Source organism: Dermacentor albipictus, chromosome 9, assembly GCF_038994185.2.
Source record: "Dermacentor albipictus isolate Rhodes 1998 colony chromosome 9, USDA_Dalb.pri_finalv2, whole genome shotgun sequence".
NCBI classification, from domain to species: Eukaryota; Metazoa; Arthropoda; class Arachnida; order Ixodida; family Ixodidae; genus Dermacentor; species Dermacentor albipictus.
In genome coordinates this window covers 40,029,559-40,055,000 of record NC_091829.1, presented here as the reverse complement: position 1 = coordinate 40,055,000, position 25,442 = coordinate 40,029,559, and the positions used below count along the sequence as shown (strand labels likewise).

Genomic DNA, 25,442 nt, shown 5'->3' with positions numbered 1-25,442 from the left:
GTTTATTTCTTCCTCGAATATTACAAAACTAAAACAAAGGTTGAGTTTGGCTGCGCAGAAATAAAAGAAAATTACGTGTGTGATGGCAAATGCTCCCTTGGTGCGGTCGTCACATTCGACCCTGTCTCACAAAAGGAATGTCATAAGGAACATGGCGGTACAGGAACTCAGAAACGTGCCAGTACGTCAGTGACTATATGGAAAGGTTAATGAAATGAAATGCTTTAGCCATATAGCAGTGCGCTCGCAGCCAAACCGGGGCGGTGAATTGCAGTTAAAAAGTAATCAATAAATAGACGGCAACGTGGATAATATTGTCACGTGGTGGTGACGTTGAAGAACACAGTAGCAAATACTGTGAAAGACAGAACTAACTTTTATTGGGCGAACCTGTGCCCACAACGACAGGCTACACTTGTAGCACAACGATAGCGGCGAACACGGTCGGCGATCGTCGAAAATCTGATCAGCTGGTCAAGCGCGTTCGCTTTCATACAGCAGTCGTCGAATGTTCCAGACTAATCGTTTGGGCCCGCGTGCCTTCCACAAAGTTCTACACCATTCGCGTCACGCGATGAAATCAGATAACAAAAGGTTCGGCGACAACAGACAGCCGGGTAGAAACATCGATAACTTTCCAGAAACTTCGGATACATGCAGGAGCATCCCGCGCTGTGCGATTACAGTTGTTAAGCGGCGAAACGTGGTCGCCCGATAAAGATAAGTACACGTGTCAATATGCATCACATCCGTAACAGTCTGGCGTGTGAACGGTAGAAAACCGCCTTCAGCTAGTGTTCAGAGACGTTCAGTTCACGGACAACACGCGCGAAACGAACAGCCGCGCTTACGGTACTCATTCAGTGAGGGTTCTTTTGCAACTGCAGAAAAACAAACCGGCAGCATAGGATGCGGACCGGATATATAAGCGAGGCCTAAGTGATGCGGCACTACGGCTTCGCACTCGCCGTACATTGCAGCGATCGAAACACGGCACCAAAGAGCGCAGGCGCAACATCAATGGTGGTTTTGGCTAGGGCTATCATTGGCTGATGGTGTTGCTATGGCTGTGATGTTGGCTTGCTAAGCACGAGGTCGCTGTATTGAATCCCGGTCACGGCGGCCGCATTTCGATGCGAAAACACCCGCGTACTTAGATTTAGGCGTACGTTAAAGACAGCCCCATGGTGGTCCAAATTATTTCGGAGTCCGCCACTACGGCGTGCCTCATAATCAGATCGCGGTTTCGCCACGTAAACTCCCATAATTTTGAAGGCCACACTGCGGCGACTCAAGACACAGCAAAGCACAGTTACAACGACATGCATTTCGCAGATAGTCAACTTAAACAAAAGAAAGACAACAAAACGGTCTCCAATCCACGCTGTGAAGGTGGTTGGACAGCGAAGCTGTAAACGGCGACTAGAACGATTACCCGTTGCAACGTAGGTTGAAATTATTCGCGCGCTGACATTCACATGCACTTTACCTAATTGTTAGCCCAAGACATTTCGACGGCCTGCGACTTCGCTTTCTGCACCTACGAAGAGTGGACCAGAGAGAATAGAACTTCGCCGCGCCTGGCATGCATGCTGCCCTTCAGGAGTTTTTTTTTTTTTTTACATAAAAACTGTTTACAGCGCAAACACATGCAACCACAAAGAATAAGGGACAGGACACAAGCGCTTACTGTCAACTAACTTTTAATAACGGAAGACGGGTGCCTTATATAAGGGGAAAGGCAGAAGTGAAGTGGGAAGGGAGTGATAAAATCGGGGAAAATGATGATGCGCATCGATGAACGAACGTGCCAGCAGTCAACGCATTCAGGCGCGAAGAAACAAGAAAACGAAAAAACTAGACGAACACTAACAAAAGGCGAGGGATACTAAGATACAATGAAATCGGTAAGCAGCCGCTTCCAAAAAATGAAGCTCTGCCGCAAAAAGTGATACAGAAGGGGTGCTTGTATGAAATGATGATAGAAGGGGTGCATGTGTTTGCGCTGTAAACAGTTTTTATGTCAAGTATGCACCAACTCGCCCAGAAAGAAGTTTTAATGAAGTACCTTCAGGAGTCCTCGCTATGCGTGGCGTTGCCATGGCACTGTTACAACACAAATTAGTTGCTAGGCGGGTTATTCTTTCACGTACGAGTGTGTAGTTACGTGTGTAGTTACGTGTGTAGTTACGTGTGTAGTTACTCCCTGCTTCGTATGATACAGTCAAGCTGCCATCACCGCGGCAGCTTGCGCAGCTGTAATCTTTACGGGGAAACATTTGTGGGAACGTAACGGTTCCCCGTAAACTTGTGGGAACCCCAGCCACCGGCTATGGTCTACCGGTGTTCAGGAAGTCAATAACCCTTCTGTCAACTGTCAAAGCGCCGCAAGTGCCGGAAGGCAGTATATTCTGACGTTGCTAATTGAATATATATATATATATATATATATATATATATATATATATATATATATAGAGAGAGAGAGAGAGAGAGAGAGAGAGAGAGAAATTCGACCAATCTTTTCAAATGCAACTTTTTTTATATGAAAAGCTTCCCACTCAGGTATGGACGTACAGTGCGGTTACGTTCAACTGATAGCCGAAGGGGAAGCGTACGGAATCGGTAGGCATGATCCGCCTAATTACGCTCCAGCAGCATAGAACAAAAGAAAAGATGGTAGGCGACCCTAATCATTGATTTAGGTGTCCCCTAGGGCCACACGCACCTCGGCGTTGTTGCTCTTTAGGTTAACTTTAGGCCAGCAAGGCAGGAGCCGAACTGGGAGGCAACTGTTTTCCATTAATTAGCCGGTTAAATATCACGCCACCTGCTTGCGTGTGATGTCATGAGCAACGGCATTACTTTGGCTTTCTACTTCCGGGTTTCCAGGAATTTCGCCGCAGTCATGCTCGCGTGGCGGGTCTCTAATGTCTATGATTACGTGCTTTGGTGTGCGGTAATCAGTGATTTATAAATAATTATAACTATTCCACACACTTCAGTAACTCAACTTGTAAATAACCTTATGCTATGATATCATATGTAAATAAAGTCCAGGCATTTTGTACTGTACTACTTCTTCTCGATTATTTTCTTAAATATCTTGAATTTCGTGTTCATTCGTCTCAGTGATTTCTAATTGATTCTAATTACTCCAGACACTTCAGTATCTCAGCTTGTAGCTGAGCTTCTGCTCTAAAGGAATATATATCACGAAACCCATGAATGTTGTACATTTATTTTTTTCCATGTTTTCTGATTCATTTTGAATTTCGTTCCCGGACGTCTCGGTGATTTCTAAATAATTCTAATTATTCCAGAAACTTCAGTAACTCAACATGTAACTAAACTTATGCTCTGGTATGGCATATGTCACGAAAGCCATGAACTTTGTACTGTATTGTTTTTTTTTCCTGATTTATTTTGAATGGAGGCGCACTGACAGTGCTGCGAAAGAAACAAGAGTGCCAGTCGATGCTCTTACCACTAAAGAAAAAGAAGACGAGAAAGAAAAAAAGCAGAGTAGTGCGAGCTGTCACTAACTGATGATATAAAAGTGCCGTTCAACGCTGCGATACGAAACTCTGAGCCCACAACCCGGATTGTTTGACGAATGCACAAGCCTAGCTATACTCGCAAAGAGAGAGAGAAAGAGAGAGAGAGAGAGATAGCAACGAGAGGAAAGGCAGGGAGGTCAACCAGACGAGCGTATGGTTTGCTATGTACTCGCGAAACAATCTTCAATGGCTATGAAGGGAAAGCTGTGAAACACATGTGTTACCGCGCCAAGTAGTCCGGCAGCCTTTGACAGCACTTTTTGGTTGCTTGGAGCGCACGCTGAACCGACGCGCCTTCCGCATGCGACGGGTTCGCGTTTCCCCAAACACGGAAAGAAACAGCCGCGAAATACGCGAACATTTGCACTCGCTGGTGCATCCTATCTTGTTCAACGGTCCCCGATGAGGCGTTTATGTTTTTCCTTCCCCAGCCAAAACTGAGGAGGACTAAGCCTCCTTTTTTTTTCAGAAGCACTCTCTCACCTGTGCGCGCGTTGCCTCCGCAGCTTTCCCTTCGCAGCCACAGAAGGTGGGCCTTGCGTATAGCATGTTCGGCGACGTCGAAAAAAGCGAGAGAAAGGGAGAACGAACGATGTATCATTCGATCCCAATGCGACACCTGCAGAACCTCAAAAGCAACAGACTGCCCGCGCCAGTTCATCAACAGCATCCACGTCGTCTGCTCCAATGGCTGCACCCAGCGTGCCCACTTGGGATTACGTAGTTTTCGTCGGCCTCACGGCGCTAAGCCTGGGTGAGTACGAGCAACGCGTGGTATCCGGATAGTTGTGAAGCTGCCTAGTGTGGCACCTGTGTCACGACGTATGCGACGCTCTTATACTGAAGGGGGAAGCTTTGGCTCAGAGCCAACTCTCGTTTCCCTATTCGAATGCGTATATAGGACATTCGTGGACTTAAAGGCGGTAGCGTTACGCGCGTAAAACTACTTGCTGGACGTGCTTTCGAAGAGATGGAGACTGAAGGAAGCCCGGTCAGGATAGTTGGTTTGGTTGGTCGGTTCTTCGACCCAACATCTAGCCCACGTCAACTATGGGGGATATCGGCCAAGAATCGGTGGTTTTTGAGAATTTAGCAACGAAATAGTCCTCAGTCAGGCTGCTAGATCGTCGAAAACTTTTGTCGCCGGCTTTTCTAAGACATTTCATTCTGGGAAATGAATGTAGAGAAATTAAATCCGGAAATGTGAAAAGAAAACGAAGTAATGATCTGCTCAATGCGGCGTGTGAACGAATTCGAATGACATTCGCATCATTTCAAGGCGAAATCTATTCTCTCCCGATTGTTAGGAGTACATTACTGATTTGGCATCTCAACAATTGCACAAGGCCGAATGTGGGTAAACTAGACACAATTTTAGCACAATGTTTAGAAATTCGTAACCTTGAATAAAAGCATATAACAATTCAGTAAGCTGTTAGATTGGCTAATGCAGACGGTCATGATGTGTCACAGCTCTCGCGAAGTCGTTACATCGTTTACATGACTTTTCCTACATTATTATTCACTAAATATTGGAATAATTCAGCGAGGCGTACGCTACATTGATTTTATCCGCTTTATATGCACGGGAGATAGAAATCGTTTGGAAAATTAACAGTGACACCGTTGTTATTGCTAAGGAAAACAAATGTTAATTTTACGCTTTATTCAAGAAAAAAATAATCACACAAGTTCTTTCATTTGAAAACGCAAATTGCAGGAGTGGTCTGGGCGAAAGCACTGAACTGCACTGAACACTGAAAGCACTGAACATATTCCACTTAACCTAAAATATCTACTTAATCTATGCAAGTTCAAGATCAAGTTGCTCGTAACAAGTGCCACTGTTACGGTGTGTCGTTGACAAAATTTATTTTCAGTTCCACAGAAAAAAAAAACTTTGACGGGCGACTTTTCCTTCATCCCGTCACTGTGACCTGTTTTATGTCGATGGTTGTAAAACGCATCGCGTTCATAAATAGCTGCCGCTTTTAACGATCAACTCCTCTGTTTTCACTACGGGCGACTATATTCTACCACGTTTTACTTCCAGTTATTCACCCACACGTGATGTAGCAATAATCAACAAGGCATGTGCGATATGTACCTGCGTAATGAACGCACTTTCTTTTCCAAGAGAAAATAAAGAAAAGTTGGGGAGGGTGGAGGGGTTTACTATGCGCGGTAAGCTTTACGACAGCTCTTGCGAAAAGGCAAAAAATGGAAACTTAAGACGCTAATGATATGAAAAATGCATCAGATAACTGCGTTTTTATTTGCACTCCACCTCACACCGATTGGAAACACCAGACTCGCACGGGTCGCTGCACGATTCCAGAACAGCTCGCCTTGCAGCTGCTTCCGGCCGCCTGCCATTATCGCAATCATCACGATGGCATCCTGGCCACGGCGGCCGCATTTCGATGTGGCTGAAATGCGAAAAACATCCCCGCACTTAGATTTACGTGCACGTCAAAGAATCCCAGGTGGTCCCAATTATTCCGGAGACAACCCCCGCTACGGCGTGCCTCGTAATCGGATCGTTGTTCAGGCGCGTGAAACCTCGTAGTATTTTTTTGTCATCATGTTGACGCGCTGATTTAGGGAACCTGCTGTTTAGGCGACCAGGCTGTGTGTGCGCCTTCCGCCGACCTGCTCATCGGCATGTTAAAGACTATATGGTCAGCGTTTACGTTTTCTGAGCAGATAAACTCTCTGTCCCTCGGCAGGAGGAGACAAAGGAGAGGAAAGACAGGGAGGTTAGCCAGTGTAAGTACCGGCTGGCTACCCTGTGCTGGGGAAAGGGGCAAAGGGAATGAAAGGAGAAAGAAGAAGAAGAGGGGAAAAAAAGAAAATTCGCACAGTAACGTGAAACTACGCTCTACAACGTTCAAAGGCGGTCGCACAGTTCGCATGTCCTTAAAAACTTCAACAAAGCCCTTAAGGCCTTGAGTGCCGAAGCCCGTCTGGACCAATGTCCTAGAGCTTTTTCCTCTGTAAAGGGGCGATTGTCCAGTTTTGCGAGAGCGGTCACGAGCACTGTTCTTCGCACTGCGTAACGGGGACAGTCACAAAGGAGGTGTTCAATCGTCTCCTCGCAGCCGCAGGTGTCACAAGTAGGGCTGTCGGCCATTCCAATGCGGAATGAATATGAGTTCGTGAATGCCACGCCGAGCCACAGGTGGCACAGAAGTGTTGCTTCCGCTCGTGGCAACCCTGGTAGTAGGCGGAGTTGCAGACGTGGATCCAATTTGTGGAGACGTGCGTTCGCGAATTCACTGGTGTTCCACAGATTCTGTGTAAGCTTGCGGGCGAGGGAGCGAAGACTTGTGGCTGCGTCTGTCCTTGACAGCGGTATGGGTATAATCTGGGCGCCATCATGAGCCGACCGGGCTGCGTCATCCGCACTGTCATTTCCTGAAATTCCACAGTGACCCGGTATCCACTGGTAGATGATGTTGTGTCCCTTGTTGATTGCGTCATGGTGGAGTAGTCGGATGTCTGCTACTAGTTGCTCATTTGGTCCAGGGTTGAAAGGGGACATCAGACACTGAAGAGCTGCCTTTGAGTCACATAAGATGGACCATGAATGTGATGATTTCTGAACAATAAACTCCAGAGCAGCACGGATAGCTGCGAGTTCTGCAGCTGTCGATGATGTAATGTGAGATGTCTTGAACTTGAGGGTCTTGAACTGGACTTGGGGCCCATCGCACACTTCGGAACCAAAGAGAGGCAGAAAAGCGGGCAACGGACGCCAATTCCACACTACTCCCGACCATGCCGTCCAAGTGCTGGCCGCCCCTCCTTCACGTGGACTCTCCCGCGCCAGGTCGCGCTTCGCGCCCGCACGCGCTCTCCTATTACGTCACACCAAAGCCCGTAAACTGCATAAAATAACAGATTGCAGGGAGCCAGTTGCGGCTTTAAGTGCGTAAGCATGTCTATGCTTACCGAAGGAGGAAACTCGTCCGTCTGTCCATCGCGTAAGACGATCGCTTTCAAGACGAGGCCCGCAGCAGTGAACGAATTGACCTTCGCGTTGCCCCTCGCTTCAACACGAATTAGCGGCGATAGCACAGCGCACACGACGCTACGAGCGCGCGACACGCTCTGTTTCCATCGGAGTTCGCTTCCGAAATAGTGCCCGCGCAACCGCGTCATCCAGCGATCATCCTTTATGAAGCAGCGGCATCATAGAAACGCACCATCATGTAAGATGAGCGAACATTGCTACTACTCGCCTCTTTCTTCTTCGTGTAGTCCCAGTTAACATTACGGTGCTACAAACGCGCTTCCCCGTTTCGCGATTCTGTTGCGGTGCTTCTCGCAATTATACCAAACGCAGCAGCGTACGACGACGAATAGCAAGTGATTAGTAGCAAATGCTTTCGCATCATTTATACAACACGCACAGGAGATTCCGCGTGTAATTCTTTTTCTTCTCTCCCGAGTTTGCGAGGTGCCTTTGCACCCGCCCTAGCGCCAATCATGCGACAAGAACAGCCAGAGTGTTACCGCGGTCACTCTTTCCGCGATGCCCCAAGCGAGCGTGATAACACGTAGCCTATTCCTACCGCATGCTTGCCGCCTGAGTTCTCTAGTCGTAGCGTTGACGTCAGCTTCTCAGTCGCCAAAACCAACGCCCCTGCTGGTAGCGTGCATGGATGCGCAGCCTGCGCTAGTTCGCCGCAGAATTTCGTTTACGTCGCCTCGGCGTTTCTCGCGTGGCATTACTAATATTTCCAACGCAGCGACGGGCACAGAGATTAAGTGCGCTTGCTTTAAACACGTGAGCGAGCAAAATATTCTAGTTTCTCCGAAAAACTACAGCACGGCTTTTTGAACGTGAGACAAACAGTATAGCAAAGCAAAAAACAAAAAATTTAGCAGAGGCACACAAGGCTGCTGACGTGTCGGAATGCGAAAGCATTGTACTCCCTGTGGTGACATGTCTTACAGCGGAGCTGTATATGTCTACCCTCCCGTACATTTTAGAGCGAACCTTACTTTGCCTCTTCTCCCGGCTTTCCGGGCACTGTGACGGCCTTGCCGCGCGTCCCGCTGGGTTTCTTGAAACGCGTGCCATCGTCATCGATTTCAGACGGAAAGACAAACATTATCTTTCGCGTTGCGACGACTGGATCGATCGGCGGTGTCTGTGTAGGTGCTACTTGAAGGCCGTCCCCATCGTTCATAGGCTGTCAGGATTGGGGGCTCAATCCCATCACTCGTGGTCCTTTGCCAAGATTGGAGTACGGCATGAATTCGAAGGTAGCTGACCCATGCCGTCGTCCAATTTATTTATGCTGAGGACGTTGATGAAGTGAAGAACTGCTTCTCATCGAGAACGAGGAATATGGGTTTATTTACAGAAATTAAATCAGTCTAACATGACTGCTTGAGAAAAAGAGTGTCAGTCCAACATGACTGCACGAGAGAAGTGTATCAGTCTAACATGACTGCTCAAGAGAAGTGTGTCCAGCATTCGTACAACAACAGTTTTTATACACTCGGTCCGCCGGCCATACGAGGCGGCGACTGTTCGTTTACTCATCGCCAACCTGCCGCCCCTCCGCAGAACAATTTACGTACACAAAGGCACACACATTCCGATGCCCGACGATGGCGTTGGAGGGGTGCCCTTCCGGGAAGTATCGGTGCCAATCGTGGGTAGCTCGTTGTCTTGCGTCTGGCCGAGGCATGAGAAGCACCAATATACGGCTTTCCCTCGGCAGCTTGTTCATGCGTATCAGATCAGGTCCGCGCTGGAGAACTCCGGAACCATTGTTCGCACACCGAACTCGTTCCGTCACAATGTCGATGGGGCTGGTGGAAGGAGGCGGTTTTCAGCACAAAGGCCGCTTCTTCGAACGCCTCCTAGCTGCAGCGACGGTGAGTGGGGGATGCGCGTCTTGTCCCCCAGTCGTAACTGGGTGGCAATCTTGCCTTGCAGCTCGCCGTTCTTAACAAGGCCCAAAAAGCATGTCCACGCCCCCCACGCGCCCACTCGAACAGCGCATGGCGCCTCCCCTCCTTGCTCCACTCAGCGGGGGCACCTCCTCTCCTCGCTCCCTCGCCGGTGATCACCGCTTTCCTGCGTCCACCCCGGACTGCGCCCGGACACTCATGAGCCACTGAAGGCTTACGCCTTAATATATGACGTCAACCCGAGTATATATAGTTTTGAGGTGTTTTTATGGTTTGCGCCGTCGGCCATTTTCGGTATCACCTTTCAGTAGTGCCGACACCTACGGATTTTCGCGTAACGGGGCATATAATGCTTTCGCATTAAAATATGCAGATTTTCAAAAGCAAATTAAGATGGGGGTGGGTTCATTATGCGAGTGCATTTCTTGCGCAGTGCTTGATATCTTCCTTAAAATATTGATTTGAAAAAAGCATGTGGTCCTGATGACATCCCTAATGCATTTGTAAAAGATATGTCGAATGGGTAGCAAAATAATTCCAGTTCCTGTTTTCAAAGTCATTGCAAGAAAGTGAGGTTTCAAACCATTGGAAAGTAGCAAAATTGAAATCACTACACAAAATTGGGTCAAAATACTCTGTTACAAACAAACTACTGCCCGTTTCAATTATATCAACTGCTTGTAAATTGACAGAGCAAATGTACCCTAGGCATATATTAGAGCTTTTCGAAGAAGACGACTTTTTCATCAAGCGTCAACATAGGCGTCGCAGGGTTTTTTCTACCCAAACTCAATTAGCAGAAATAATTCACGATTTCGCGATTTCTCCAAACAATGGAAACGAAACTGACGAAATTTTTCTAGACTTCTGCAAACTTTCTATGAGGTCTATCACAATATACTGCTTCGTAATTTAAATTGTATACTTAAAACGCCTAACTAATGTCCTGGATTTCACCATGTATTGCTCACCGAAAACAATCTGTTTCCATTCAGAGGCACAATTCGGCAAAAGTCCTCGCTTATTCAAATGACCTACATGGCCCAGTGCTTGGCCAGCTGTTCTTTCTTATCTTTATTAATGATATCACTATTGGCATTCCTGTTAAAATTAAGCTATTAAATAAGCTGTTTCACCTTTTCGATAGATTGAGGCAAAGAAATCGAGCAACACATGTATGCGCTATCACAGAATTTTTTTTTATTTTTCACACGTATTCCTTTAACAAAGACTCCATTAACAGTTCTTGACAGTCATGAAGGAAGCTTTGTGGTCGGAGAAATAGACTGATATATGTTCGACTTGGTACACCAATGCTTGATTCTCAAAGACGAGATCTATACAAGTGCCTCGCGAGGTTGTCACAGCCGTGGGACGCGTTACGAGCGAGAGGAACGGGATGTTCTCCCGCATAAGTGTTAGGAAATTGCTGTTTGTCTTTATGTCAACATTAAAGTCCCCCACTACTAACATCGGTGTGGATCGATGGACGGTTAATGCGAGTTGCAGGAAGTGCACGACGTCTTTCGTGAGTGCGGTAGCGGACTCACGAAAGCGGTATCAGTCGGTCGCTGCTAGCGCTGGGGGGATGAAAGGGGGGCGGAGCTGGTTATGAGGCCGACGACAACGCGAAACCCAGGAACGGACGCCAAAGAGCCATTTGTGTAGCCAGCCCTCCTCCACAGTCTCTCCTCCTCCCTTCCATCATCCTCCCTCGCCCGGAGAGCCGACAGCGCGCATGCGCGGCGGCGGAGCAGCGGCGCATGCGCGGCGGCGGAGCGCGGCGGCGGAGGCGAGCTGGTTACGAGGCCGACGCCGACGACGACGACGCCGACGACGACGCGAAACCCAGGAACGGACGCCAAAGAGCTGCGCTCTAAAAGAAAGTAGACAGAAGGGACGGTAATCTTACGATGAAGGATACTAGAACAAGGAAAACAAGAACACATTAAAAAGATGCCTGAGAAATAAAACTGTCTTAACGTGCCTACATATCTTAGTCACATCAACGCGCGAGCTCCAGCCAGCAAAGCGCAATATCACCAACTTCTCGTCCGCACATACCACGCAGGCGCCGGCCTGTACCTGTCCCTGCGTCGACGGTCTCGCTTCCGGAGCAAAGACGAGACGTTCCTGGGAAGCCGGACAATAGGCACACTTCCGCTGGCCGTGTCCATGGTGGCGTCCAACGTGACGGCGTCGGGCCTGATAGCGTTCACGGCGCACTACTACGCGTACGGCTTCCACACTCTCTGGGCCATCCCGGTCTTCGCGCCAGCCGTGCTGATGGTCGCCTACCTCTTCCTGCCCGTCCTGTACGAGCTGAAGATCACCTCGGTCTTCGAGGTGATGTGCTCGCAGCGCCTTCTCGTACACCATTATCAGCTCAACTACAGCAGCGGTGGTGGTTGCGCTTGCGGTAGCTGCAGGCGAGATTAACTGGAAATCCCTGCACCAAAGCATCTCTTGCGGTCTCACTGAGCTACGTCACCGCATGTTCAGCGCGTTAGTGCCTCGCTGTGATGCGAGAAGGAGACGGGACGCTTGCTTGTGTGCTATAAGAGACTCTGCTGGAAGCGCAGTGTGTTGCAGGCACGCCATGGTCGTCTGAGGCGCATAATCGTAAGACCTTGGAAGCGTTCATAAAAACCCGCTGGTGTCGTGAGCCCGTTCGCTCTGTGGTTTTCTATGTTGCTTAACTGTTCATAGACAAGCACTCTGCGTCGGAGAGGCTTTACACAAAGGCTTGCGCGTGACGCTGTGTGAGTTCAGCGTTAAGGGCCCCGTGTCGCAGAAAACTCGGTGTCGGCGTCCCGCGCCGGCGTCCCCGTGAGCGAAAATTCCCGTATGTATTTAGGTATATGTATATGCGACGCCTTGCTATATGACATGCGGAATATGCGGGTTATATGTCCACGCCATCGTAACACTAAAGTTGTTCATACCGTGTCTTAGATTCCTGACGAAGTTATTCATCGTTAAAGAACCCTTAGTGGTCAATATTTTACTTCACTCCCCCACTACTGTGTGCCTCATAATGAAATCCTGGTGTTGGCATCTAAAACTCCGCAATTAAAGGCGTCGTATACATGATACCTCTGCCCTGTGGTAGACACTACGTCGGGCGAACCGGCCGATGTCTGGACGATATAGGCTCAGAAAGCACAGAAACAATGTAAAGAAAGGTGCTAATGGCTGGTTGGCAGCCCACTGCAGCATATGTGCTGGCTCGCCTCTTTTACAAGAACGTGTCGTCCAGCACAAGCACAAAGAGGATATAACGAGACATAACCGAGACTGCGACCATTGACACGGCATGCCAAGATAGTGTTAGCACCCCTTCACTCTCTTTAACAAGGAAATAACTTTCGTGTCTCGATGCATATCTGTTTGCGCTTGCCTGAGTTGCTGCATGGCCTATGAATAGTGATTCGGCTTCCATTAAACATTCTGTAGAAAGTTAGCGCTTACGAGTGTGTCCCTTCCTGCGTCCGTGTGACAATGTTAACGCGCTAAACACTATATCAAAGATGTTGCAGTAACAGGGACAGCAGTCGATCCTTGCTAACCTCATGTATCGTTCTGGCAGTGCCCAGCTGTCCAGTGTCTTCGCACGGCACCTGCCTCTGTGAACTAAAATGTGAACAAATGCACAGATGTGCAATGATTTGATCATTACCTCAAAGCGTCACACGTGGAACTGTCGACCAAATGAACATAAGAACGGTGACGAGAATCAGATTGCACAGGGTCAACTTATTACTTTTCTAATAGCTGCAGTGACCGCTAATGCTATGACTTACGAGGCAATCACGGTTTCAAGCTATGTGGATGTTGCGGTGAACTGACAATCTTCTTTTTTTTTTGACGAGATTATATGTCTGATTCTTTAAGCGCTTGGCAATTAAGCGCTCAAACGTTTTCAGCGCTCAAACGTTTGGAACTACTCCATGAAACACGTGATATTGCGGTTTATCTTGAAACAATAAATTGTTATTTTTGCCCTTACTGTACTAATCCACAAACGCCCATCAGCGAACTTCATGCGTTATTCGTCAGTATAACTTCATTGCACCGACACACGCAGTTGCATTTAATTACAAGTCACCGCCACTGGCCACGACAAGAGACGTTCAAAAGAACTTCGTTGTGCCACTTCAACGTGACGAAAGTAATTAATGCATTTCTTTTATTTATTTATTTGAACCTCAAGGGTCCCTGGCGGGACATTACATGAGGGGTGGGCGCAAGAACGGCGGTTGACAATGAATGTTACATGAGAATCATGACGATGACATGGCTTCCTCGATGGCACTCTTGAAATGGACTGGATCAGGGATTTGTGCTAAGTGACAGGGAAGGTCATTCCAGTCGCGAGCTGTGTGGACAAAAAATTATTTCTGAAATGTAGTTGTTCGGGAACGATGCGGGATGACGCTGTTTGGATGGCCTGTGCGGGGTGTTCGACGTACTGGTAGGATGAGGTTGCTGTCACGGGGCGAGCAATGGAAAAACCTGTGATAAAGGCAGAGACGTGAAATTCGGCGACGGGAAGCGAGAGAAGGAAGTTATAGTTGCAATTTCAAGGCGGATATGCTAGAGTATCGAGAGTAGTTTGAAATAATAAAGCGAGTGGCACGATTCTGAAAAGATTCAAGGACTGAGATAAGGTTAGACTGATGGGGGTCAAATATTGCGCAAGCGTATTCAAGTTTAGGTCGGACAAATGTTTTATAAGCTAGTAATTTTAAGGAAGAAGGTGTCATGCGCAGGGTACGGCGCATGACACCGCAGTGTGGTGCGCAGCGTACGGCGCAGGGTACGTCGGGTTCAAACTATTTTACCTCTTCTCCCAACAGTACCTTCGTATGCGCTATGGAAACGGCGTTGGAGTTGCGTCATCGGTTATCTACTTCGTGCTAAGCGTAAGTGCATCTCCACGAGTTCTAACCTGGGCTGTTTTCTGCAGAACGAAGGGATGTGGAGGGTTGGGAACTATTGATTTTTGAGGAGGTGATAAACCTGAACACTTTCGCTAGTTTTTACCGCCGCACACTTCTTGCGATAATGTTCCTACACTTACAACATCAATTACACTTTCGCCACTGCGCGTACTACTTTAGTGAGAAACTAGCCGAGTTGTCACCACGTACGAATGAACACGCTTTATTTATTTATTTATTTATTTATTTATTTATTTATTTATTTATTTATTTATTTATTTATTTATTTATTTATTTATTTATTTATTTTCAGCAAGCCATAGGCGTAACTGGCCTCTACTGTGCCGCAGTTGCCATGTCGACAGGTAAGTTATATCGCTAACTCCTAATTTTCTTTAAAATATCGGCCATGTCACCTTGAGAAAGGTTACAAATATTCACCGCAACAGTGGCCTATTCATAACCATGGTTCGTCGTGCTCAGTAGTCACGTGACATATATGATGGCGACGCTTTAACATCTAGTGGTTTTTCGTAAGGGCCACAAGTGCGGTATGTTTCCCGTGTCTACTTATTATAATACCAATTGCAAAAAAATGCCGCAACATTTATTTTATTGCGATATTAATTATACAGACGTGCTAGAGAGGTACGTCTGCGACGTCGGTGACGCCGTTGCAATGCTGTTCCGGTGACGGCGCATAAACCACTACGAACGCTTCTCCAGTGCAGCACAGCCGTGCAGAATTCTCGATGTGATGTGATTTTTCATCACGATAACGAGGGTGTCTCAACTGTAACCCCCCATACGAATGGTGAGTCTTAGTAGGAGTCCTTGTGCTGCTCTGCAGCGGCTCAGTGTCTTTTGAAGGCCCGCAGCGCGGTTGCCCGTATCCGATATGGCGATTCCTAGATTCCGAAGTCCTGTACTTCTGTCGATCGGGCTTCCTTCTATTTCCGGCCCATTCAGTATAGCTGCTGCGTCTTCCCTCATCTTTTTCGGACCAAGCACAATATACTATACGAATTTGACGGGGAAGGAGAGAGCCTGGCTGCTGAAAGATGAAAGTATACTGCATTTAGAGCTGCTTGGACGGCATACTTGCTGCTCACCAAGCGAGCCTTCCGTGGTCCGTACTGTGATTGGAGTCTGCGTACGTTGAGTGATGCAACCTGCCTATCTTTGCGAGGTGATACAGGAGATTGTGCATGGCTAGGTTACAAAGAACACGGGACAATAGTGAGCCTTGCTGAAGGCCATGTGTGATATAACGAAGAGGCGAGAATTAATCTCCTATCTTGAGACTCGAAGAGTGCGGTTTGTCAATAGTGACGTGATGTATGTCACTATGCTACCATGTAGTCGTACCGCGTGCATTTCTTGCAACGTAGCATCTACCCCTACGTTGTCGTGTGCCTTGTTTTACAACATAAAATGCTCGTGATTGTTTTCTTGCACTCGATTCTTTCTCCTATGAAATACCTACATGCTCGTTATATATAGCGCGTAATTATTTATGCAAGTGTACTTATATGTTCAAAGTGTGTAATTATGTGGGTGGTGGTGGTGGTGGTGGTGGTGGTGGTGGCGTAGCAACAGGCGGGTTTAGCCTGGCGAACAAGGCCGGCAATTGCTCCGCCCGAGCGTCTCGCACAATACCGCTGATGGGTTTCACCATATGTCCATCAACCCAGTGTCTCTTAAGAATTCGATCAGGAGACGTGAAGTTTCTTTGCGGGCCATCACTGATCCCTCGGGAAATATAAGGTGTTGCAGGCGCGCATGCGGAAGGTCCTTGTTTTGCAAATTCTTCAGGAGAGCGTCTCTTTCATCTTGGAATTGCTGGCAGGACCACAAAAAGTGCTCAATGTCTCCTGTCTCGTTGCATGCCGTAGAGTTCGGAGAATTGAGTAATTATGTGAATGGAGGACAGTGTGCATTTCTTTCATACAGACTGTTACGGGAGGGGGACTGTCCCCAACCCCTCGTGTGCTTGTTCGCTCTTCTTTTCTTTATTTTTGTGGAGGGGGTCGCACACTCTCCATAGCACTGTAGTCGATGTTATCTCAAATATGTCATTTATATGCGAGTGCTTCTTTTGCAGTTATAGCACGCTGACGAAAATACAGGATGGCAGTAAGCCTGAAGTTAGGAATCTCGAAGAAATAAAAAAAATGTAGAAAGTGAATTTGTAGGGGAAGGAAATCGGGCTATGACAGTAGAACTCATTTATTTAAGGATCGAAGAAGGTGCCAGTAGCAGCTTCATTTTTTTCAGTCGCACTTCTCGAGCGCATGTAGTGGTGATTCGAGTATGAGAATACAATTTAACGAACACTCCTAACTGTTCAAAAAATCAGTGCGCGGTTGGCAAAAGCTCACCACTAGTATTAACAATATTATTATATCACATCTGTTTATTATAATTATAAAAAGCTAGCAATAACATGTTATTTTTGTCGATATATTTAGTGATTAATTTCTTATAACAGCACAGTATACGACTACGGAAGTAAGTCAGTCAGTCTTAATTCTGATCATAACCCGAGCAACAGTTGTAAAAAGCTTTTACAAAACTAAATCCTGAAGGGAAAAAGAAAAGACGAGCGATCTTGTTCGCCGTAGGTGCCACATTGGAGATCGCGGGACGAGTTTGTATCACCCCTAGTTCTTTGACGTGCACCTAAATTTAAGAGCACGAGTTCTCTTTTCTTTTTCTGTTCCGCCTGCGTTAGAGCGCGGTTGTAGCGTCCAGAAATCGCACCCGCGACCTCGCACTCATCAACGGAACATCTAGTCATGGCTTCAACCACGGCGACGTTTCTACTTTATATAGTGGTGGAATTGCACACGTGGTTCGCTATGCAGACATCTATGAAATATTCATCTGCAAGCATCGATGCCTAATCTCCGTATACTATAGTCGGTGCTGGAGTATTCATAGTGCGTTCCCTTCCTAGTTCAGAGCGCACGTAGTCATATTTTCTTTCTTTCTTTGCCGTCAGCTCTATCCTGTCACTGTGCGTTTTATTCGTCGCACGGTTAACTCCTCGGTTCGACGTGAGATGACGTTTACAGTTTCTCACAGTTTCTGCTGTCAGTAACTGTAACATGTGACTGTTTTTGAATGTTTCGTTTCATTCGTTTACCTTCTAGTTTGTACTTTTCATTTGTTTTTGATTCCAGTGTTTCCGGTGTCAACGGTAGCCACGACCGTTATAATTGGCGTCACTGGCACCGTATACACGGCACTGGTGAGTTACACGTGCTGTGTATTCCTCCTCGGGGAACTGAACATCGGCAATACAATTAGCGGAACCTACTGGCCTGCAATGACAAAGTTTGAGCGCTAGTGACATCCTTCTTTACAATCTTTTTAGTGGAAAGTTCTACCTTGTCCTTAAACTTCTTGCCAATTGGGGTCCCACCTGCAGTTTTTACTTTGGGACATCATCCTGCATACATCTGTGTTAGTATTTATTCATCGATAAAAGCTTAATTGAATTGAATTGAATTTACGGAATACCAGGTACCAGAGTCATGGACGCCACTACCAGAGATTGTCGCGACATCTTGTGACAATTTGTTCAACTACAACGCGTGTAATATTTTTTTTCTTTGTGACGCATGAATGTTCTTGTCGAAGGAAACTCGTAAAATGGCTGCAGGTTAACTGTCACGCAACCAACGCCCCGCACCGGAAATTAAGTAGAATATCGTTGGTCATTTGAAGCACTGCATTTGTCTGCTCTCAGGTTAAACGCTGCGACGCGAATGTCGCTATACCAGAACCGTTGCTGCCCTCAACGAAACCGGTGACCCACTATTCCGCAAACTGTGATAGCTAAATCTGTTGAGCGAGAAGAATAAGGAGAACTGAAGGGCTTTGTTGTTGTTGTTGTTGTTGTTGTTGTTGTTGTTGTCGTCGTCGTCGTCGTCGTCGTCGTCGTCGTCGTCGTCGTCGTCGTCGTTGTTGTTGTTGTTGTTGTTGTTGTTGTTGTTGTTGTTGTTGTTGTTGTTGTTGTTGTTGTTGTTGTTGTTGTTGTTGTTGTTGTTGTTGCGGCCGTCGTCGTCGTTGTTGATTACAACTACATGAAGCCCGAGAGAGAGGAAGCCTAAAGCATGTTTAAATAGACTGTCGCCAAAACAAAGAAAAAATAACTGCAGGATAAAACACGCGCTACTACTCTGTAGTATAAAACAAAACGAGTAGCAGCAAGATATCCACGTAAGGGGCAAAACATTTGATACGCCATAGAGTAGCACGAAACTAAAAAAAGAAAACTTTCCGAGCTGGTGAGAAAGAAATTAACCTTCGAATCTGCAGTAAAGTTCCTCCTCGTTTACGGATAGAACCCAGAACCAATGCACTTTTCTGGGCAGTTGCTCTACGCTCAAATTCAAAGCTTTCTTTGAGAAACGTTTCTGGCTTTTCTTGTAGCTTCGTGCTGACAGCCATTCTTTGGTTCCTGTTGTCGTTTCTTACCCGTTAATGTATGTAAAGTTTGGTTACTAAGGAGCGAGCAATTTAAGAATCACACATAGACAGAAGAGAGGAAATGCAGGAAGTAGAAGCACGTCCGGCTTGCTACCGGGCGCTGGAGAAAGAGTATACAGAGACAAAGAACGACAGAGAGAGAGAGAGAGCACTCTGATTGCGGGCAAATTTTAAGGTGCACATTATGTCTATAAACGGTCGCAGAGACCTGTCGACTTGAAGTACTGCAATGGTGCTCTCGTTCCCGGTTGTGTCATATACGCGTTACGTTGAATATAGAGGTAATGCAGATGCATATCCCGCAAATCATAATACAGGGTCCTTCGCGAGGTCGCGGCACGTTGGAAATCAACAGTTGGAAAACACGCAAACGTTACATGTGCACCTTGATATGAGAGAGAAAGACAGAGCGAGCAAATGAGTAATGAAAGGCAGTGAGGTTAACCAGGACTGAGACCGATTGGCTACCCTGCACTGGGGAAGGGAAAAAGGAATGGAAAGATTGAAAGAAGAAGACAAAGTCCACTGGGGATAACGGTCGGTCACTCAGTCCGGATCACAGACGGTGACTCAATCCAGAAACTTTCAAATATCGCAGCAGCGCTTTTGTGGCCTTTTGTAGCTGCGACATGTGAGGCCATGGTCCCAAGATCTTGTTCAAGGTGAACGGTTTTCTATCTAACTGATTTAGAGTTGTGCAGAGGTCACGTCTTTCATTTTCAAAAGATGGGCAGTAGGACAGTAGATGTTCTATGCCAGAAGTACATGTTGCTGGGCTAGTCGGTTCATACTTGCGTTCCTCTTGTTCCCTTCCGTCCTTCCTTGTTCGCACCAAAGCGATCATATTTATGGTCTACTCAGCAGATGTTCTGTAGTCTCCTCGACACCGCAGGCATTCTACTGGGCGCTATCAGCCATTCCAATCAAACACGTGCATGCATTGGTGAATGCGAAGCGTAAGCGGCACAGCATTGTTTCCTCATTTCGCGGAAGCCCAGGTAACAGCCGCAGTTGCATAGATGGGTCGAGGGAATGCAATCAATGTTGGGGAAACTCAGGTCTGTGCCACTTCTCCAATGTCATACGGTGCGTTAGCTTGCTTAAGTCTTGACCCGGATAAGGGCACGAATGGCCTGAGTTTAATGCAATCAGGGTCCTTTAATAACTTCGCATTCAGCAGTCCATTCGGATGGATATTTATGAATGTGTATGCGTCACACCTGCATGGGCGCGCTGACTCTGTTACGGAACTTAATTTTGGTGTAACACCATTGTCTGCCATTTTCTGGAGAAACCATCGCAAGAACGCGTTGAAGCGCTTCGTAGAGCACAGAGTAAATTCTTGATGGGGGACCTCAACGCACGGCTCAACGCTCAGCGCATGCGCTGACGGTGATCGCCTTGTTTTTTTTTTTCCTTTAGGGTGGCCTTCGCAGCGTCGTCTGGGCCGACTGCGTGCAGACCCTGATCATGGCGGCATCGCCTTTTGTAATCATTGCCAAGATAGCGTACGATTCTTCCGGCCGAAGCGCGCCAGCATCAAACCTAGAAAAACTTGATGTCAGGGCTTACATCTTTCGGTAAGCTATTATCAGTATCGATGGACATTGATATTACCTCCTTTCTTTCAGGCGTGCCTGTTTTGTTGTGTTCGTCTTCATCCCTCCGAAGAGATTTTTGTCGTTTGTAGGTTGTGGGTGACCACACACACAGCCTTTTATATTGCTGTGTTGTTGCTGAACCCTGAAACGTCAGTCGTTTTGAATAGGCTTCCGAAAACATAAAAGTGCGGAGATAAAAGGCGAGCCAGACTCTGCTACCCTTAGAGTTCATTTATTGAGCACTGATCCTAAAGAGGAACCGAGGGATCTGATTTGTGTTGGTCACAGCCATAGAAGTCAAGAAAAGCATAGGGGAAGTTGTGTAGTTTTCAATCGATTTGGAGAAATGATAAGCTAAAGGGAAATGGAAGTGGACTAGACAATCTTTCCACCGGTGGGAGGAAGGTTATGTCAGGCGCATTCAACTCGTGACCTGAAAGTGTGGGAACTGAAACGTTAAAGATAGGAAAGGCACTCAAGATTGATGGCGGAGATTGTTTTTCGGGGACAAGGCAAGGCTCAAGGAATGCAAATTATCTGAGAGGGTACCATGTCTATGGAGTGTAAAATTCATCGCCTCGAGCCCTTTGAGGCGCACAGAAATCTAAGCGCAGGGCGATTTCGCCCATTAAGTCACCGTCAGAATTCGGCTGCCGCTCTAGAGAATTCAGCTCGCGACCTCATGATCGGAGCGCTATAACTATGAATGATACCGCGCGGCCATCAAACGAATATAACATAGTAAGTTAAACGTTAGGGATAGTTGGTGGGTCAGCCTGAACACGCTCACAGCGCAGAGCTAAACGCATTATAGGCAGAGACAATAAAGTACGCGGGCCGCACCATCTGTACTTTACGTTCTGGCGTTTTTGTTGCACAGTACTACATAAGTTGTTCCTTCTGCGAACAGAATTAATAGGAAGACAGCGCTGTCAGCGTTGTTTCACGGCTCTTTCCTTGCATCTTGGCGCTGTAACTATGCATTGAGAATGTTACGTGTCTGAGTTTCTGCTTCCTACGCAGGACTGACATCGACCTAACCACCGACGAAACTGTGTGGGCCGCCTCAGTCGCGGCTTTCCCCTATCAGCTCCTGCGATTGGGCCTGGATCAAATGATCACGCAAAGGTTCTTGGCCGCAAGATCCCTCCCCGAGGCTAGAATGTAAGTCCGCGTGCATTGCCGACACTATTGTTCTTTATGGAACTCAATATATGAAAAAAAAACGATTCAAACACCTTAAACTCCGTGTAGTGGTGGCGGCTTTCCCGTTTCGCTAAAATATGTAATGAATACGGAAAGTTGGAAAGTGAACAGAAAAGAAAGAAAGAAAGAGTTCAAAATTTTTACTACCGATCGAACAGTCCTTGCTATCCGATTCATATTAGAATTGAGAATTCACAAGTTGTTGAACGTTTATTTATGCTCACATACTACATATACTCTATACGACACTTCAAGTTCTCCACAGGGAGAAGGAACGACGCAAGTGGCCAATGTTCCCAGGGATTCTGGTGCAGGAAAAAAAAACGTTTACTACGCAGAAGCACCACTTGCTGAGCGAATCACATAGAGTCGCTAACTTTTCAATAATTTTCTCTCGTTCAATAAGGATGCCTTGCATCAGGCAGCCTAGTAAATATTTCTTCTTTTTATTTTGCTTTTCTACCTTTAACCAAGTACTTCATTATTTGGACAATCTCCGCATACTTTCATTCCCTTAAGAAAATCCACGGGCTTTTATACCACTTTCTTCCTTCAACATTTGGTGAAGAGCTGCTTTCCTAACTGTCCTTGCACATGTCCTGTTATGCACAATCAATTTTCTTCGTTGTTTCTATGGCGCCGGGCAGTTAAGCGCGAGGTGGCGGATATTAATTCCCAGGCACGGGAGCCGTTCTCGCTGGGGGCAAAGTGCAAAAACTATCGTGCGCCGTGCACCGTGCACTGGGGGCACTTTAAAGAACCACAGGTGGTCAAACTTAATCGGGGGTCCTCCACTGTAGCATGCCTCACAATCAGATGGAGGACGTGGCACCTTAAATCACTGGATTTAATTTTCTTTTAGCGCGCAGCTCCTATAGGCACCCCTCCCTGCGGCGAGCGTTGGCGTGCCTCGGCGTCGTAGCTCGGCGAAACCGAGCGAACAAACACAGCGAAAGATGAAAGAGAAACGCGGAGTGAAGCGGGAGATGAAGGACGCGAGGAGGAAAGCGGAGAGAGTGCAGCGGAACCGTGAGGCGGAAGGCGGAGGAGGGTATGGCGAAGGAGAGGAGAAAATCGCGGCGCGTCGACAATGGTGCCAGAGTGGCGCATGTCGTGTGGGAGGTCTCTCTGCGGCAGCTGTTGGTAATCGCTCCCACGCGTCACCCACGCGTTGGCTCTCGCGATCTTCCCATTAATGAGGCAGTCGCGCCACCCTTCGCTGCATTTCCATGTCGCCCGAGACAGATTGTCCGTGCCAGCCCATGTATCGTGAAATGAAAATACGTATAGAGCTGCGCTCAAATTTCGCATTAGGGAGTACCGTAATCGTCGGTGAATGTTTTTTTATTAACGCGACAGCGTAAAGGAGCTCGTGTTCCAGAAAACCAGGTGTCGGCGGCGTTGGCCGTGAGCGAAAAATCCTTGAAGGCAATTCATAAATAAAAACAACTTGCAAGGTGGGAATCGAACCAGGCTCTCTGGAGCGTGAGACGGAGACGCTACCACTCAGCCATGAGTTTGATGGTTCAAAGCGCGACAAAAGCGCCTTTAGTGAGTGCGGTATTGCCTTAGAAACGTGCCGTAGAAAGTTATACTGCGGTGTATATCGGTAATTATGTGCATCTAAATTACAGAAGTCGCAGTTAAACGAGTAGCGAAGTACGTTTCCGCTGCATTTCTTGTGTGCTTCGCGCACACGCATAGCCATCTTGCGGCAAACACAGAAGACCCCCTACTCACAATGTACGGCGTTGCCCCAACAGGTGACGCGCCACTCGCCCGCTTCTCCCCTTCGTCTCGTCAAAAGCATGCCGAGCGAATGAGTGGGCGGTGCCAACAGGCTGCGATAACGCTATCGCGTTCCACTCTTGAAGGCGAATCTTAAGCGTCCTCCAAATTTTTACAAGTTTCTTCATTGAGCTGGAGCAGTTGGGATTGGTAATACATGCATCATGTAATGAAAATAGGTCACCAATTTCTTCTTCTTTTTTATTCTTCTTTTTCGCAGATGGAATGTATTGTGTATTCCATTCAATATTCGGTGGTCTTTGTCTCAAACAGTAACATGGATTACACAAGCAAATTTTTATATGCCGACACCCATACATGTTTGTCTGCCTTTTTTCCAGGGTAACGTTCATCGGCGCTGGCCTCCTTTCGTTCTTCTACGCTATCGGTGGCCTGACAGCATTGACCCTGGTATTTTGGTTTCGGGACTGCGACCCAGTTCTTTCCGGATCCATATCTCGCTACGATCAGGTACCTTATTGATACAGAGTTTGCAATATTTCCGAAGGAAGCTTTGCACAGAAACGCACAAGAAAGCATTCGCCTGACGCATTACTGGACTGCTTCGTCCAATTTCCGAACGCGAACATCATTTGAAGGATACTTGACAGCATGGTGTCACGCGCTTACTTGCGACAGCTGGTATTTCGAAAAGTCTTGCGTCGTTTTCAAATGATAATTCGAGCAACTCCATTAAGTACTGCAGACCAATTAAATGTCAAAGAAAAATTAATAGAGAGAACTATAGTACTCTGATCTTTCTGCTACCGTGGAATGCGGATTTGTCTAATTTTGGTGCTTGAGCCTCGAATGAATGAATTCTGCGGTTTTACTTGCCAAAACCCCTATTTGATTATGCGGCACGTCTTCTTCTTGCAATGTTCTTGCAATGGCATTTATTGCGCCTGATCTATCTGTGTTCCCAGTCACTCGTAGGTTCATTTCTAAACACAGCAAGACAGTAAGTATAGGACCAACGAGCCTAATATTTGCAAATCGTTGCACTTATAACGCATAATTTTGTCACCAATTGGACAATTCACCATATTCAAAGTCACGAGGCCCTTTCAAGCCAAGAGAAATAAGTGTAAGGCGAATCCACGCACTTCTCGTCATTTCCATAGTTAATTTAACCGCCATGCTAGCAGCTCCCGTTGTTACTAGCGCTTGAATTCCCTCTAGTCATATTTTGCAGAAAACACTAAGCTGTATAACACGGCCTGCGAGACTGGGCCGCGCCAGATGCCAGGCTACAGGCATCGTTATATACAACGCGAACGAAACAAACTGCAGACCACGAAAGGGCGACACGACGCCAGCGCTATCTCACGACTGGAAGCGCATTGCTAATAAGTGACATGTAAACGGCAAGACCCACGTATGCGCAAACTAACAAAGCTAAAGTGTCAGCAACAAAAAACAATGTGTGTTAACGACGTAATGGCGCTGTAAGCAAAGATGCAATTAGTATTACTAACTCGCTAGGTACGGTTCTTCGCGTTGTAGGCAGTGGCAGCAACGACCTAATCGGCGTAATCTTTGTTAAAGTGGGGGGGGGGGGGGGGGGCGGTTCTATTTATACCAGCAAGTTCGTTTTTGTTTTATTGTGGTTCGTTATTTCGACGAATATATTTTTTCTAGATGAATTTCCACCAGCTTTTGTCAGCGAATCAGCACATCTGCGTGGCGCAAGCTGATTCGGCTTTGGCTGATTTCGCAACGAGGTGACTGCGAACACCTGGGCTGTCTAATTCATACCGATTGCCGCACGCAAGTCAACCACAGTGACACTCGCCATGTCGGCGTGACGATTTACGTCTATAGTGCTTTGCTGTTTCGCGCCTTGTTTTCGTCGGCGTGTCTCTGCCTATATGCAATCCCATGGGGACTGAGCGAAGTGAAATTGAATTTGGCGT

At 47.0% G+C, this 25,442-nt stretch overlaps 1 protein-coding gene and 1 long non-coding RNA gene across 2 annotated transcripts in view; both read left to right on the top strand.

The window, feature by feature from the left end:
• Positions 1 to 11,569: 11,569 nt before the first annotated feature.
• LOC139049645 (uncharacterized) lies at positions 11,570 to 14,799 on the top strand. Its single transcript, XR_011508453.1, has 3 exons — positions 11,570 to 11,837; positions 14,351 to 14,416; positions 14,748 to 14,799. It is a non-coding gene; the product is annotated as an uncharacterized lncRNA (long non-coding RNA).
• A 2,823-nt stretch (positions 14,800 to 17,622) lies between these two features.
• Positions 17,623 to 25,442, top strand: part of LOC139046733 (sodium-coupled monocarboxylate transporter 2-like) — a 34,046-nt gene continuing 26,226 nt past the window's right edge. Inside the window, exons 1-4 of the mRNA XM_070525293.1 lie at positions 17,623 to 17,687; positions 20,354 to 20,511; positions 21,556 to 21,696; positions 23,868 to 23,997. Coding sequence (XP_070381394.1) covers positions 20,402 to 20,511; positions 21,556 to 21,696; positions 23,868 to 23,997 — 381 coding nt within the window. The 5' untranslated portion in view covers positions 17,623 to 17,687; positions 20,354 to 20,401. The remainder of the gene's footprint in view (positions 17,688 to 20,353; positions 20,512 to 21,555; positions 21,697 to 23,867; positions 23,998 to 25,442) is intronic.